Below are 14,213 nucleotides of genomic sequence, written 5' to 3'. Positions count from 1 at the left end.
TGGGCAGCGGCCTCCTCCACTGGCTAGCGGCCTCCTTCCCTGGGCAGTGGCCTCCTTTACCTCTGACAGCTGCTCGGGTGGGCACAGGCCCCCTTTGGTATTCTTAATCCCTGCTTAGCCTTTGGAGTGAATGCTTAGGAGTCACCACCTCATCGACTGGCATGGTTCCTGTGCTGGACGATAGATGTTTGTGGGATGTTAGATGAGTCTGGCAGTTACTTAGGTGAGTCTGGCAGTTACATGGGTCAGAGACTGGAATGAAATCCTGCCTCTTTGTTGTGAGAGACACGGCCTTACCCTGGAGTTAGAGCCGGAAGGGACCTTGGACATCATTTATTGCCACTGCTTCCATTTTACAGAATAGGAAACTGAGGCCCAGAGAGATGACATGACCTATCAGAGGTCATCCGGGGACATAAAAACTGACTTATATGTGTAGCCCTTTAAAGTTTTATAAAATACTTTATACACCTCATCTCATTTGAACTTCAAAGAACCCCATGAGGGAAGGATCACAGGTTTCATCCCCGTTTTACAGATGAGGAACTGAGTGTCAGAGGTGCAGTGACTTGCCTAGGGTCACACAACTCATACATATCAGAGATAGGATTCCATCCCAGGGCCTTTGACCCCAAATCCAGGGTACGGCCCTGTGGATTAGGGAGGCGCCAGACCTTGGACCCTTGCTGCCTCTAGCCTTGAAAGCACCCTTTCTTCTCCATGACCAAAAGATTTCGTTATCATAAGGAATAAATAATTGAGGGTCCCTACCTATTACAGAGCCGAACAGCTGAAGAGACCCCAGAAGGACACACTGACGCCATTCTCGATCTTTCGTGGAATAAACTAATCAGGTAACAACGTTTTTAACTAACTCGTCTTGACAAGTCATCTTCCCTGTTAATAGCGTCTCACAGCCTGGATGCGTCTCCACCTCTCTGCAGATCACAGAGGGTGTGAACCTCTGTGTCAGGGACTCCTTCGCAGCCAGTCTGCGGAAGCCTCTTCAGAATAATAACAGCCCCTTCTTGGAATATTCCTCAATAACTAAGGGAAATGCTAACTTTCAGTTATATCTCAGCGTCAAACTAACAAGCTTCTGGGGCTTTTTGCCCCTACTGAGAATTCCTGGAGCACATCCGCTCACTCTACCGATGGGGGCTCAGCCATGTTACACCTGCTGCCCCTGACTTAGGGGCATCTTACGTATAAGCACCCACCTGCAGTGACTGGCTGCTGTAGACCCTGGCTCCCCTGCCCGCCCTGACTCTTCTCCCGTCTGCTGTTGGCTTGTCGCGCTGCCTCGCTGCCCCCTCGTCTTGTGAGGAGACGCCTTGGAGTAGGGCTTCGTAACACCTTTTGGTGCCCTGTACCCCTGGGGCAGTCTGATGAAGGCCTCCTCAGCCTTTTTTTAAAGGCTGGTCTCCCTCTCACCCAGACAGGAAGTGCATGGTTAATTCACCCCGTTCCTCTGCTGATTAGCTCCACTTCCGCCCTAGGCCTCTTGCCTCTCCTTAGGCAGCCTGGTGACCCTCATTGGTGCCAGACTTAGTGCTGACACCTGATTGACTTCTGCCTGGCTGTAGCTCAGAACTCCCGAGCTCAAGAAGGCTTCACTGCCCAGGCAGCAGGAATCCCAGGCTTGCACCACCATGCCCAGCCAGAATCAAGTTTTTAAAGGCAGTAGATAAAATCCGTAGGATTACAGAGTGGACAGTTATCACACTATTAACACACAAGTTCACAGACCCCGGGTTAAGGACTTCTGCTCTGGATAGTCTGAAGCTGATTTTCCTCTGAGCTGAATGTAGGTGAATCTCACCGGGGGCCTTTGGGTACAAAGATGTGCTCTTAGCCTCGAGTTCTGTGCTGTCATTCCCTGTCCTGAGTTGAAATTTTAGAAGTATAGCAGCTGGGGGAGGAGGTAGGGAACATGGGAGTGTAGGAAAGAACCTTTTTATATGTTCGTTGTGTAACTAGAAGTAAAAAGCCCGAGAAAACCTCAGGCTGTGTGCTCTTCTAGCCATTCAGTGTTAATCGAGTGAGGGCCTGCTGTCCAAGGTATCTGGAGGACACATGGTGCGCCTGTGGGCACTTGGAGAGTAGTGGGGGATGGGAGCCCAGCAGCCGAGGGGGAGAGGGCCAGGGAGAGAGAGTCTAATGAGAAATTCCAGGTGGTCACAATGCAGAGGGAAGAAGGTGTGCAGGAAAAAAATAGGAGGCAACAAGGACATGGCTCTGGGTGTGTACAGGGAAGGAAACCCGGGCCCCCTCTGAAGCTACCTGTGTCCGTGGTCACACTGACCCAGACTCGGCCCCGCTGGCATGCCTGCTTTGGTTTAAAGCCATCTCTCGCAGAGGCGCATGGCCTGAGGTTCGAGGGGTTCCCTGAATGGATTTCAGGAGACTTGTGGATTTGGATGGAGGGGAAAAAATGACATCTTTACTTTCACTAACCTCTAAGTGAAATTTAGCACTTCCCTTAGTTATTTAAGCACATTCTAAGAAGGGGCTGTTATCATTCCGAAGCAGCTTCCACAGACTGGCTGCCGAAGGGGCCCCCGACACAGAGGCCAAGACCCCCTGTTATACGCACAGAGAGACGGAGCTGGACCCAGGCCGTGAGACGTTCATGGCCCCCTCTTGTCAGAGCCAATCAAGAGCGTCGGCAGAAAGGACAGTGGGCGGGAGGTGCCCGGCGTCTGCCCTTGAAGGAGACCCGGAGCTTGTCACCGCTTCCTGTGGACTTTATTGCCCTCCTTGTCCTTCTTTTCCCGGGATCCTGCGGGTCTTCACAGCCGCATTCCCCAAGGAGCAGTGACTTCTCTTTACATCCCTCGGCCGTGGTCATCCCGGCCGTTCCCCAGTCACTCGACATCTCTTTTGTTTCCAGCGTGTTGGTGTCGTGAAGCACCTGAAAGCACTGGGTGCTATCCACAATCAGTTAAAATCCAGCCTCAAACACTAGCTGTGTGACCCTGGGCAAGTCACTTCACCTCTCCCTGCCTCAGTTTCCTCGGCTGGGAAACGGAGGTCAGAGCACCAACCTCCCAAGGCTGTTGTGGAGATTAAATGAGATGGTACTTGAAAAGCGCTGCACACGGTACCCGGCACGTAGTAGGTGCTGTAGAAATACTTACTCCCTTCCCTCCCAGCCCCCATGAATATTTTTCTACACGTGAGTCTTTTCTAGAATATAGTCCCAGAATAAGATCCCGGCATCACCAGAACGATTCAGTGACTTCCTGCGTAATTTTCAAGCAATTAGGCCACGTCACAGCTGCCCGGCAGTGAAGGAGGGTCAGTTTTCTCAGCTTCCCTCGCAGGGAGGTTTCCCATCCCCCTCTTCCCAACTCTGCTACGTCGATGGCTGCGAGGCGATGCCTCAGGATTGTCCCGTTTTCCTCTGAGAGCTAGTGATTTTGAACCATTTGTTTCCGTCGGATTGTTGGCAGTTTGTATTTCTTCTTTTGAAGCCTGCTTGTTCATGTCCCCTGACCACTTGCCAATGGGGGGGTGACTCAACACGGACACATTTACCTAAATCTGCACCTCTCCTCGTTCCTGACCCCTCCGGCTCTGTCATTAATTTAAGTTTCATCTTTACTCCATTCTGTTCAGATGCCACTCCTGTAGCGCCATGGTTTTCCTTTGCTGCTAGAGGTAATTTCTTTTTCTTTTTTGAGAAGGAGATGCGGCCCTTGGCACGAGCTCTGTGTCTGACTGCCTCGGTTTGGGGTTGTTGCCAGGACCCCATGATAACTGACTGGCATTAATAGTTATTGAATGAATGAGTGACTTGTTTATGGGTTCTAGAGCAAGGACATTGATTTCCAATGAAATCCTTACCATCACAAAATGCCTGCTCTGTGTGCTGCTGTCATCCACTTCCTCTGAAGGCTTTTCTTGGAGGGTCCTAGTATTTAAGGAAGATAGAAAAGAGTCTGTAGCAATCGGGTTGGATAATAAGCCTTGCCACCCAACAGAGAAACAATCGATGTGCACATCATACCAACGTGAGCGCCTGTGGGACCCGTGGCAGTCCTGGTGGTTCCAAATACATGTGACCAAAACATCAGCTCAGAATGTCAGATCTCTGCCGCTTATTCAACAGGAACAGCAAATGTAATCAAAATAATGGGGTGTGAGCCTGGGACGAGAGGCTTCTCTAGCAATCGACAGGTCCCTGAAGTCAGTCATGTTGGGGTGACCAGTGTGGTTCTCCCTGGAATGACTCCTTTACCAAGAGCATGGACCCACCTGTGTCTGCTGCCTCTCCTAGACCAGAGTGCCACTCTCAGAGACGACTTGGTTCCATCTCATCTTTCTTTTAACTAGGTTCTTTTAATGCTCTAGGCTGACGATTTAGGTCTCAATTTCCAGGGGGAATATATTAAAGATACTCTATTTAATGCACAAAGACAAGTCATCTCTCCTTCCCATGTGCTGGTCTAAAGTAATACCTTGGGGCTTTCTGTGAAGGTGACTTGCTGTTTTCTTTCCTCCTTTTCCAGAAACGTGCTGGCCAGCGCATCCGCCGATGGCACAGTAATCCTGTGGGACATGGCATTGGGGAAGCCTGCGGCCAACCTGACCTTACACACAGACAAGGTATTTGATTTGGTGTTTTCTCTGTGCAGTCCCAGGGAAAAAGCCACACTATTCCCAGTAAGACAGATCGCCTCCATTTCACACGTCCTCAGGTCCTTCAGCCGCAGAAGCGCAGGCTGGAAACATGCCCCGAGAGGCCCCGAGGGTGTTTGTTCTGTGATCCTGCCAGGGGTTGCCGCAGCTTCTCCTTGGGAGGCTGTGATCGGGTGGTACAGACACGTGTGCTTTAGAAAGGGCTCTCACCCATCCAGGGCAGGAATTTCAGGAGATAGACTGCGTGTGTCTAGTCGTGCCCACCAGAGGATCAGACGGTTGTCTCCCCTTTTTTAATTGATATCTTTGTTTTCACATCATCTTCCTTTCCAAATATATTTCAAGCTACCTGTAGTAACAACAAAAATTAGAGAAGGAGGGAAAAGTCAGCTGAGCAAATTGATCTCCCAAGTGTAACGGTATGTGCCGCGCTCTGCACCCATAGCCCCCGGCTCCCCGAAGAAGAGAGGGAGGGAGATGCGTCTTTTCACGCCTCCTCCAGGGTCTGACTTGGTCACTGTCATGCCAGAGGCTCCATTTTGAATTGTCTGCTTTCTCAAGCTGCATCCAGCAGTTAAATTGTTCTGTGCCTCCTTCAGGTCCAGACACTGCAGTTCCATCCATTTGAACCACAGACCCTGATTTCTGGATCATACAACAAGTAAGCGTCTTCTCTGTGTGCAGCGGCGCCTTGGGAGGCTTTTCTGGGTGGGTGGTGGTGTTCCGGGAGTCCTTGCTAGAGTCTAACACAAGAGTGAGCGGTGACCGGGGCAGAGCGTGCCAGGGACAGTGGGTCATCTTGGAGAAGCTGGCGCGCCTGGTGACTCCCTAGAAGGGCCTGCCTTTGCTTTCAAATGGTGGCGATGAAAGCGTCAGCCCAAGAGTCAGATCTTGGCCACTTATTCAGCGGAAATGACCAAGGCGATCAAAACAATTGAGGCCGACCGTGCCGGGACAGGGGTGGCCTCGCTCTCGACGGTGGGGCCCGTGCGTGTCAGCCGCTCCACCGTGAGCGGGGTCCCCCCTTCTGCCTCTGCACCAAATCTCTAGGCAGATTTAGTTGTGGAAGCGTATCTCCTTCCCTCTCCATTCTGGCAGGTTTCTTGGTGAGAGAAAATTATTTGTGTGCTAAAAAGGATCATAGTGACACTTTGGTTTTTAAGAAACTGCTACAGCCCTTCCTTATTCAGTAAAATTGTGAGGTCAGGGATCACAGGGTCATCAAGCTGGAAAGGAGTTAAGGCACCATCTATTCCAGCTTCCTCCTTTGACACGTGGGGAAACTGAGGCCCCGGAGGTGGAGTGATTGGCCCAGGGTTACAGGTAGCAAGCGTCAGAGGTGAGATTTGAACCCAGGCCCTGTCACTCCAGAATGGCTAGCATTACAGTTTGCTGGGCACTTTATCTCCTTTGATCCCCACAACCACCCTGGGAGGTGGGTGCTGTCATTATCCCCATTTTACAGATGAGAAAACTGAGGCAGGCAGAGGTGAAGTGACTGGCCTAGGGTCATACAGCCAATTGTATGTGTGTCCCATTCCCCTGAAAGAGCAGCAGGACAGCTTACGTTGACACAGCACTTTGCAGTTGTCAGACATTGATCTGTTATCTCGTCTCATCCTCCAGTCATCATTATCCCCATTTCACAAGTGAGGAAGTTGACGTTCATTTAGAGAAGTGATTCACTCAGTGTCGTATCACTAATGACATTAGTAACAGAACGAGGGCTTGGCCCGAGGGTGCCCCTCCAACATGGCGTACCCAGGTGTGGTGCCTGCATGGCCCTGCTGCCCTGGGAAGCGGCTGACGTGGGCTGTCGGCCTCTTACCTGCTCTGGGCGGGGGCGAGGCCGTGGCCTCTGGGCCCTTCCACCTTCAAACTAGAGAGGCACATCAGCCTGTGCTCAGGCCGCCGGGTCCCTCCTCTTAGGGAAGTGAAGAAGGGTTGGGATTCTCCATCACCGGTGGCCAGCCGGGGCTCCTCACCTCCCCTGTCCTTGGCCCTCCAGGTCCGTGGCCCTGTACGACTGCCGGAGTCCCCAGGAGAACCACCGCCTCTGGAAGTTTAGCGGGCAGGTGGAGAGAGTGACCTGGAATCACTTTTCTCCCTGCAATTTTTTGGTAAGAACCTGTACAGGACCTTGACCTTTGAGGCTGACTGAAAGGAGCCTGGGTCCTCCCAGCCCCAAACATGCCTGGGAGTCTGCCATCGGGGCATTTACCAGCTGAGGCTTTGCAGAGGAAGCAGGTTTCACTCTCCACGGATCAGAGGGGCCTGCAGTAGGATCATCTTGGTTCCATTCTAGTCTAGAGAGAAAAGAGATACGCACTCACGACTCTAACAGCCACAACGGGAAGGTTTGGTCGGAGGAACGAGGGGGGGATGTGAGGAGGGCAGAGGAGGCGTGGGGGGTTGGGTTGGAGTTGGCCTTCAAGGCTGAGGAGGACGCGGACAGCGTCAGGTATGGGGAGCAGCCTGTACCAGGCGGGGCTGGGCAGCTTCTGGGCGTGTCCAGCCTAAGCCGGGAGGGCACCCGCTCCATGCCTGGAGCCTTCCCTCCTGAGGCGTCCTTCCAAGCCTCGTTTGTCTGTGGGCTGGGGGTCACTCGGGCCCCAGAGTCACATATTTTCTATACTATCCAGTAGACCAAAGAGCAAAATCTCCGTCCAAGTGGACGCATCCTCACGGTTAGAGTTAAAGCAGGCACTGGATAAGTGATTGATTGACCAATGGAAGGTGCACAGAGGAAGGGGCCCGCTGAACCCCATGGCCCCCGCACTCCCGGGCGCCCTGCTGACCGATGGGTGTCTCCTTGTCCCTTGTGGTCCCCCAGGCCAGCACGGAGGACGGCTTTGTGTACAATTTGGACGCGCGTTCAAATAAGCCCATCTTTACACTCAAGGCACATGATGGAGAAGTTTCCGGTGAGTCCAGGTGGTTTCTCCCTCCTTCCCCGGTATTCGTTGATGACGTAAATACAGGCATAACAGAGGTGAAAGTCTCTTCCCTTGGGGGCCTTCCTTTCCAGGACTCGAGCTAAGCAGTCAGGTTAAGGGCTGCCTCGTGACCTCATCATCAGACAAGTACGTCAAGATTTGGGACGTCCTGGGAGACAGACCAAGCCTGGTGCACTCCAGAGACATGAAGATGGTAAGAGGCTTCGATTTCACTGCTTCTGCCCTGGAGCCCTGGTCCTAAGGGGGGCCGGGCCCTCTCACGGTGAGGCATTTGGGGCCGAGGGACTTCCGTCTCCCCGGGCCCTGCTTCGCCTCTGAGCTGAAGCCGCTGACGTCACGGAGTCCCTCCTCCCCAACTCCGTGACGTGACGGCCCCAGCGAGGTCACCATCGCTGCCAAAGACTGTAACACTGGACACACGCAGCAGCTGACGAGCCTTCACCTCACCGAGAAGCACCTCGGGCGTCCTCGTCCCCAGTTCAGAGAATGAGGAAACAGCCCAAAGCAGGGGGTTGGGCCGTCCGGGCTGGGCCCACGGGGAATGCTCTGAGGGCCGGTGAGCACTCGGCCTTCGTCCCTCCGTGCGTGTCTGCCGCGGGCTGTGAACTCCAGTCCGAGGGCTCCCTCCTTGGTGAGGGGTATTGGAGGCGCAGGAGCGGAGGGCGGCGGGGGCGTGGACCTGGGGGGTGGCACCAACACCCCCATGCTCCTCTCCTGTAGGGTGTTCTCTTCTGTGCCTCGTGCTGCCCGGACTTGCCTTTTGTTTATGCGTTTGGGGGCCAAAGAGAAGGGCTCCGGGTCTGGGACATCAGCACCATTTCTTCAGGTAAGGGTTCCTCTTCACCGGATTCTTCCCCATTCTGACCAGGCCTGTCCTTGGCAGGCCTTCGCTTGGGCTAAGCGTAGACAGCCGTGGCTGGAGACTGACCCCAGCTGACCAGAGACCAGCCGCATCTCTGTCATCCTCCATCCTGGTTTTGTTTCTCTGACAAGGCCTGTGATTTCATCACTGACTCCCAGTGAGGGAGGTCCCTCTGCTAATGCCGATGGGCGGCCGCTTGGCGCCTAATGGCCTCAGAGTTGTTTGGGGGCACAGAGACATTAAGTGACTGCCCAGGCAGGACCGGAACCCAGGCTTCAGGCCTTCTTGACTCCAGGGCCCTCCCTCTGGCCACCTCGTGTTGGCTCCTGCACATCATGGAATTCTACGAAATGCACCCGGAATGCTCAGTTGTGAAGCTGCTGACGTCCTCTGACCAGGGGGCACGGTGTGCTGTGGGGTAGTAGGAGAGGACGGAGGCACCTGCCCAGCTGTCCTTCCTCCCGGCTCTGCAGGCTGGGTGGTGGGCCCAGCCCTTCTCTAGGAGAGCTGGCTGACCTTGGGAAGCTGGGCAGACCCCTCCGACGCCCCCTCTCCACTCAGATCGAGCCTCCTCTCTGTGTGGGTGCTTCCACAAATATCTGTTACGGTACAGTGCCAGGCCCGGGGCGGGGGTACAGCCAGTGGTGTGTCAGGACAGGAAAGGGAGGGAGGAGGCTGGACAAAAAGAAAGACCCTTAGACAGGGTTTGGGGCCGTTTTCCCAGCCCTCTGAGCAGCTTCCCAGCCCCCGGGGGTGTCTTGGCTCTGTTTCCCTGGTTGGAAAAAGAGCATTTTGGGTTTGGGGCTCGCCACCCTCGTGGGCCTTCCCTGGTCACTCGTCCTGCGGGAAGTCACGACCCTCAATCCGTTCTTTCCTTTTCAGTGAACGAAGCTTTTGGGCACCGGGAGCGGCTGGTCGTCACCAGCCGGTCACTCTCCCCAGCCGGTGGCCCCCTCGGCCTCACGGGGAGGGACGGCGGGGACGTGGAGACGGCCATGGAATCTTAATAAATCTTTACCTCGTCATCTCTTGCTGGGCATTCCTTCACTGGCTGCCATGACTGGGTGTAGATGTGAGTGGGAGGTTAGCGTAGTGAGTGTGACCAGGGAGTATGTGTAGGTGTGCGGGTGTGTGTGTAGGTGAGTGTCGGAGAGTGAGTCTGGGGGCCATGAGGGTGGGTGGGGAGGTTTGAGGGGAGGTTGGTGGGTGTGAGTTGGTGTGGGGAGTGTGTGTGAGTATGCGGGGGTAATTGTGAGAGGTGTGTGGGGTGGTGTGTGTGTGGACACGCCTGCACATGCCATCTGCCCTGAGTCAAAGCCCAGGTCTCAAAATGGGTTCCTTTTACTTTCCCGTAACTGCCAGAATCCCAGGGTGCCCGAGCTGACAGGGAGCACCCCCGGGGTCCCTCCGTCCCCGCCTCAATGACTGGAGCCCAGTAGCAGGAGCTCTGCGCAGCAGGGGATCTGGTTTTTAAACAATGATTCTGCCATGCATTTCTGCCCTTGCAGGGGCTCTGCCGTCCCTCCCAAGCTCTTCAAGGGCAGAGACCAATCCGTCGGGGTTTCTGCTCTCAATCTGAGTCAGCAAATAGTTCCTAAGTCCATACTGTATGCGAGGTCCTGTACTCCATGCTGAGAATAAAAAGATGAAAGTGTAACAATCCCTGCCTTCAAGGAGATTACCGTGTACAACAGGATACTGCTGGAGGATGCTGGCCTAGCATTAGGGAGACGAGTTCAAATCCAGCAGTGGGACCCTGGGCAAGTCACTTTGCCTCTGCCTGCCTCGGTTTCCTCATCTGTAAAATAGAGCTCATAACAGCATCCTCTCCCTCCCAGGGTTGTGGGGAGGCCCTTCCGAAGGCCCCGACCTTGCCCTAGCTCAGTGTGCGGGACAACGGATGATGCTGTTCCTGCTGAGGGCACGAGGTTGTGAAGAGAGTCCAGTGACGTAATTAGTCTAGATGAGACATCCTGTCGCTGCACTATAGAAATGTCAGCTGCACTGACTCTGCTGTTACTCTGCAGGCGACTTTGCCAAACTATAGCGATTTGAAAGAATCTGAGCTATCTCAGACCAGGGTTTTTAGTCTCAGGGGCCCATCTCATCCAACCCCCTCACTTTACAGGAGAAGAAACTGAAGCCCAACGTGGGGAGACTTAATTAGAAACAGATTCAGAGCTGCAGATCCCATCTAGGCTAAAACCGTCCTTTTACAGGTGAGGAAACTGAGGCTCAGGGACATTAAGAGACTAGCCCAAGGTCTAGGTAGTAAGCATCTGAGGTAGGATTTGAACCCAGGGCCTCTGACTCCAGGATCTTTCCCACCCGTCACATGGAAACACCTCAGTGCCTGGGGACTCCTCTCCCTAGACCCACCATTGTCGCCTTCCAGACATGGAGCATCCTACCTACTCCTGGGGTCCTCTAGGGCTTCCATTTCTCGAAGGGACCTAGACTGACCTTCGTCCTCCTCTGTTCCTGGCTTTTGGACTTCAAAAGCAGATGGTGCCTTCTTTCCCTCCCTCCCCTTCCCCTTTTCTGTGATGTCTTCTCCCATTAAAATGGCAGGGACTGTCTTTGCTTGTCTTTGTATCCCCAGCACAAAGTAAGCACCTAATTTAATTTATTTAGTGAACGCTTGTTTCTTATCTTCCTTTCTCCCTCCCTCCCTTCCATCCTTCCTCTCTCCCTCCTTCTCCCCTTTCTTCCTTTGTTCCTTCCCTCCCTCCCTCTGTCCATCCTTCCTTCCCTCCCTCCCTCATTCCTTCCTTCCTTCCTCTCCCCCTTCCCCACCTCCCTTTCTACCTTCAAAGAAAAAGAGTTAAGCAAAACTATCTGCATCCGACCACGTATTTTGTATTCTGCCCTCGTCGTCCCCCACCTCTGTCATCTCTTTTCAGGGCCTTCATGGGTTTCTCCATTCCTCGGTTGGACTTAGGCTTTCTCTCCAGGATCTTTCCAGCCACAGCCACCTGTCCCATGGCCTTTGGTTCTGTTTGCTTATCTGCTCTGCGTCATTTCATCCTAATGCTCCTTTAAAGGACTTAATCATGTACTTTTTGCTGGGAGGCACTCGGGCTTTCTGTCTCCAACTCCATCCATCTGTTAAACCAAGAAGAGAACATTTTGCCAGCAATTAATTTAATTAGACTAATCTGCTAGCAAACCCCCTTTCACTAATTCAGGCACAACCTCTTTAATAGTTTAAATTAATGAGATTTTACTGTTCCTTGCTAAATGGTTCTTCTTTGTGTATTAAAAACAAATTCAGACCATTGAAGCTTGTCACATATAATACTTTGCATTTATTTCGAGGAGGTAATGAACACTAGCCTATAGCAGTTCTGGTCAGCATGAGTGATCAGGCAGCAATAAATTTGAGTCCTGGTTGTGTGACGAGTGTTGGTATGACTGTAGTCCTGGCCATGTCATCGAACAGTGACATTAGACCTGGGACATAGCTGAGTCACTTTCCTGTGCCTCAGTTTCCTCATCTGTCATAGAAGAGGTTAAGCTGATTTCTAAGGCATTTCATCCACAATGAGTCTTCAAATGGAAGGCTTAGGGGAGAACATTTCCACATATTAATGGGAATACTGAGTTACAAAGGGTTGACCTGCCCATGGTCCCAACCAATTAACCAGTGTTGGTGGTATTTTATGGACCCTGAAATAGTCTCTTGATGTCAAGATCCATGACCTTCATTTTGTTTCTTCCCAACAAACAGCCCCAGGGCCTAAATTGGTGTGTGTGTATGTACCTGTGTGTATATATGTATCTATTGCGATTGCTCAATAAATATTAATTCAGTGAATTCCTTAATTAGCCATCTCCTTACCATAAAACTTAACTTTCTTCTTCAGAAATTCCAGCAGCAAAATTATCTGGTTTTTCTTTGTTGTTTGTTTGTTTTCTAAATTTTCTTCTTGTGTCTGGGCCAGTTCCTGAAAAGTCCCTAACAGCATATTCCTTGATCATCTTCAGGGCGTTTGAATAATTTATATTTCACAGTTGAGTACCAGTGTGCCCTAAGCAATTAAATGCAATGGGCCACAAAAGCATTCTCTGCTTAAAAAGCAATGCCCCACAATCCCCCTGCAAACACGTAGATCCTGGAGCCCACTGTGGGGTCTATGGTGGAATGCAGAGGGCGGGTGAGCTAGCAGGGCAATAAAGGATCTGCATGGTGCCACTTAAATCCAAAGAGAACCCTGGAGGAGAGGAGCACATCTTAAAATATGATCAGGCATATGGTACTGCAGAGATAACGGCACTGGCACACGTAGCTGTCACAAAACATAAATCAGCCCAGCAAAACCAGATTCTTTGGCTCAGGCCTTGGCATCAGAACTAACTTGAGTTTTGTGATCTCAGTAAAGAGAAGGACTTGCGTTACCTGTTTTTGGTGTCTGCATTTTCAACAGTGACAAGTGGTCCCTTAACGGAGAAAAAAGCCAAGGCGACAGCTTTGTGAACTGAGGTTTGCTTCATTATCAGGTTGTGTGAAGCGTTAACCTTTGTTCATTTATGTAAGACCTGTGCCTGGCTGTGGGTGTGATCATATAAAGTTGATTGAGCCTGAGTCCCTATTGTGAAAATGTAAATCAAGGTGGCCAACTGGTAATGCATCGACAAGCATTTATTAATGCTGGGCATTGTGCTGAGTGCAGGATACAAGAATGAAACAAGCCTTGTGAGCTGACATCCTAAAAGAGGAGGGAAGGGGGCCACACGTAAGTAGAGAGGGGCAGAACGGGACTTCTGATTTTTTCAGGATAGAGAACTCCCAAAGGAAGAAACTCCCTCCACCAATACAAGTCAACACATTATGATTTTAGAGACTTACCTGGAGTGATGAAAGTTTAAATAATTTGCTCAGGGAACTCAAACCCAGGTCTTCTGGCTCTGTAGTCGCTACCCCCACATTTTATCTACAGTGTGTCCCGAGTGTCTCAGTGATGTTTTAAGCCTCAATAGCTGAAAGAAATCTGCCTTAAGAGAAAAATTTGAGCCTTAATAGCTTAAGACTACACTAAGACATTTGGGACGCCCTATATAAGTATATGCAGAGTGATAAATATAAAGAGACTAAATGTGAACACAAAGGAGGCAAATTCAAGGTCATTGGGGAGTTAGAAGGAAACGATCGCTCTTTATAGGAGAAATATAAGTAGAGTGACAATGAGTCTCTAATTCCTCATCTCTGCTGTGAATATTGAGATTCAGAGATGTAAGGAGCATGGATGAGAAGGAAAGTGGGTTAGGGAGTGGGAATCCTAATCTGCTCCTGGGTAATGACAGCCTCCTCTTCCTTTTGTGAAATGAGGATAACATTCATTGAATTAGCCACTTCTGCCTTGCAGTGGTATGGGGGGTGGGGGTGGGGTTGTCAACTTCAAAGTACCATAGAAACATGGGTTATGATTTCGTGACCGTATTAATCATCCGAAACAAACATCAGCTGTGAGTCTTCAATAGTTGTGTTAAGATACCAAACCCATTGTTTTTCCTCTTCATTCCCAGAGGTTAATCATTGATTTTAAATGTGGGGTATGTTAAAGATTCTCCACCAAGGTCAAATAGTCTCTAATACTGAGAAGTGGGTCTGTAGAGCCTGAATTTATGTACTACTCAGCAGATTTGACTCTAACTCAAGGGTTGTTGTACCAGGGTCCATAAAATATGTAGATAGATAGATAGATAGATAGATAGATAGATAGATAGATAGATAGATAGATAGATAGATA

General features: G+C 51.3%; 1 protein-coding gene and 1 long non-coding RNA gene across 2 annotated transcripts in view; one reads left to right on the top strand and one right to left on the bottom strand.

The window, feature by feature from the left end:
* The window catches only part of PWP1 (PWP1 homolog, endonuclein), a 19,323-nt gene extending 9,835 nt beyond the window's left edge, over positions 1 to 9,488 (top strand). The window contains exons 8-15 of the mRNA XM_027873212.1: positions 781 to 854; positions 4,515 to 4,611; positions 5,244 to 5,305; positions 6,653 to 6,764; positions 7,478 to 7,568; positions 7,673 to 7,794; positions 8,322 to 8,427; positions 9,346 to 9,488. Coding sequence (XP_027729013.1) covers positions 781 to 854; positions 4,515 to 4,611; positions 5,244 to 5,305; positions 6,653 to 6,764; positions 7,478 to 7,568; positions 7,673 to 7,794; positions 8,322 to 8,427; positions 9,346 to 9,470 — 789 coding nt within the window. The 3' untranslated portion in view covers positions 9,471 to 9,488. The remainder of the gene's footprint in view (positions 1 to 780; positions 855 to 4,514; positions 4,612 to 5,243; positions 5,306 to 6,652; positions 6,765 to 7,477; positions 7,569 to 7,672; positions 7,795 to 8,321; positions 8,428 to 9,345) is intronic.
* A 1,827-nt stretch (positions 9,489 to 11,315) lies between these two features.
* LOC114051432 overlaps positions 11,316 to 14,213 on the bottom strand; it is an 8,574-nt gene continuing 5,676 nt past the window's right edge. The window contains exon 3 of the long non-coding RNA XR_003570144.1: positions 11,316 to 11,568. This is a non-coding gene — a long non-coding RNA (uncharacterized LOC114051432). The remainder of the gene's footprint in view (positions 11,569 to 14,213) is intronic.

The sequence above is a fragment of the Vombatus ursinus genome, unplaced genomic scaffold, assembly GCF_900497805.2.
Source record: "Vombatus ursinus unplaced genomic scaffold, bare-nosed wombat genome assembly UNPS02003292.1, whole genome shotgun sequence".
NCBI classification, from domain to species: Eukaryota; Metazoa; Chordata; class Mammalia; order Diprotodontia; family Vombatidae; genus Vombatus; species Vombatus ursinus.
The sequence above is the reverse complement of the archived record's forward strand: the minus strand, read 5'-3'. Positions and strand labels throughout refer to the sequence as shown.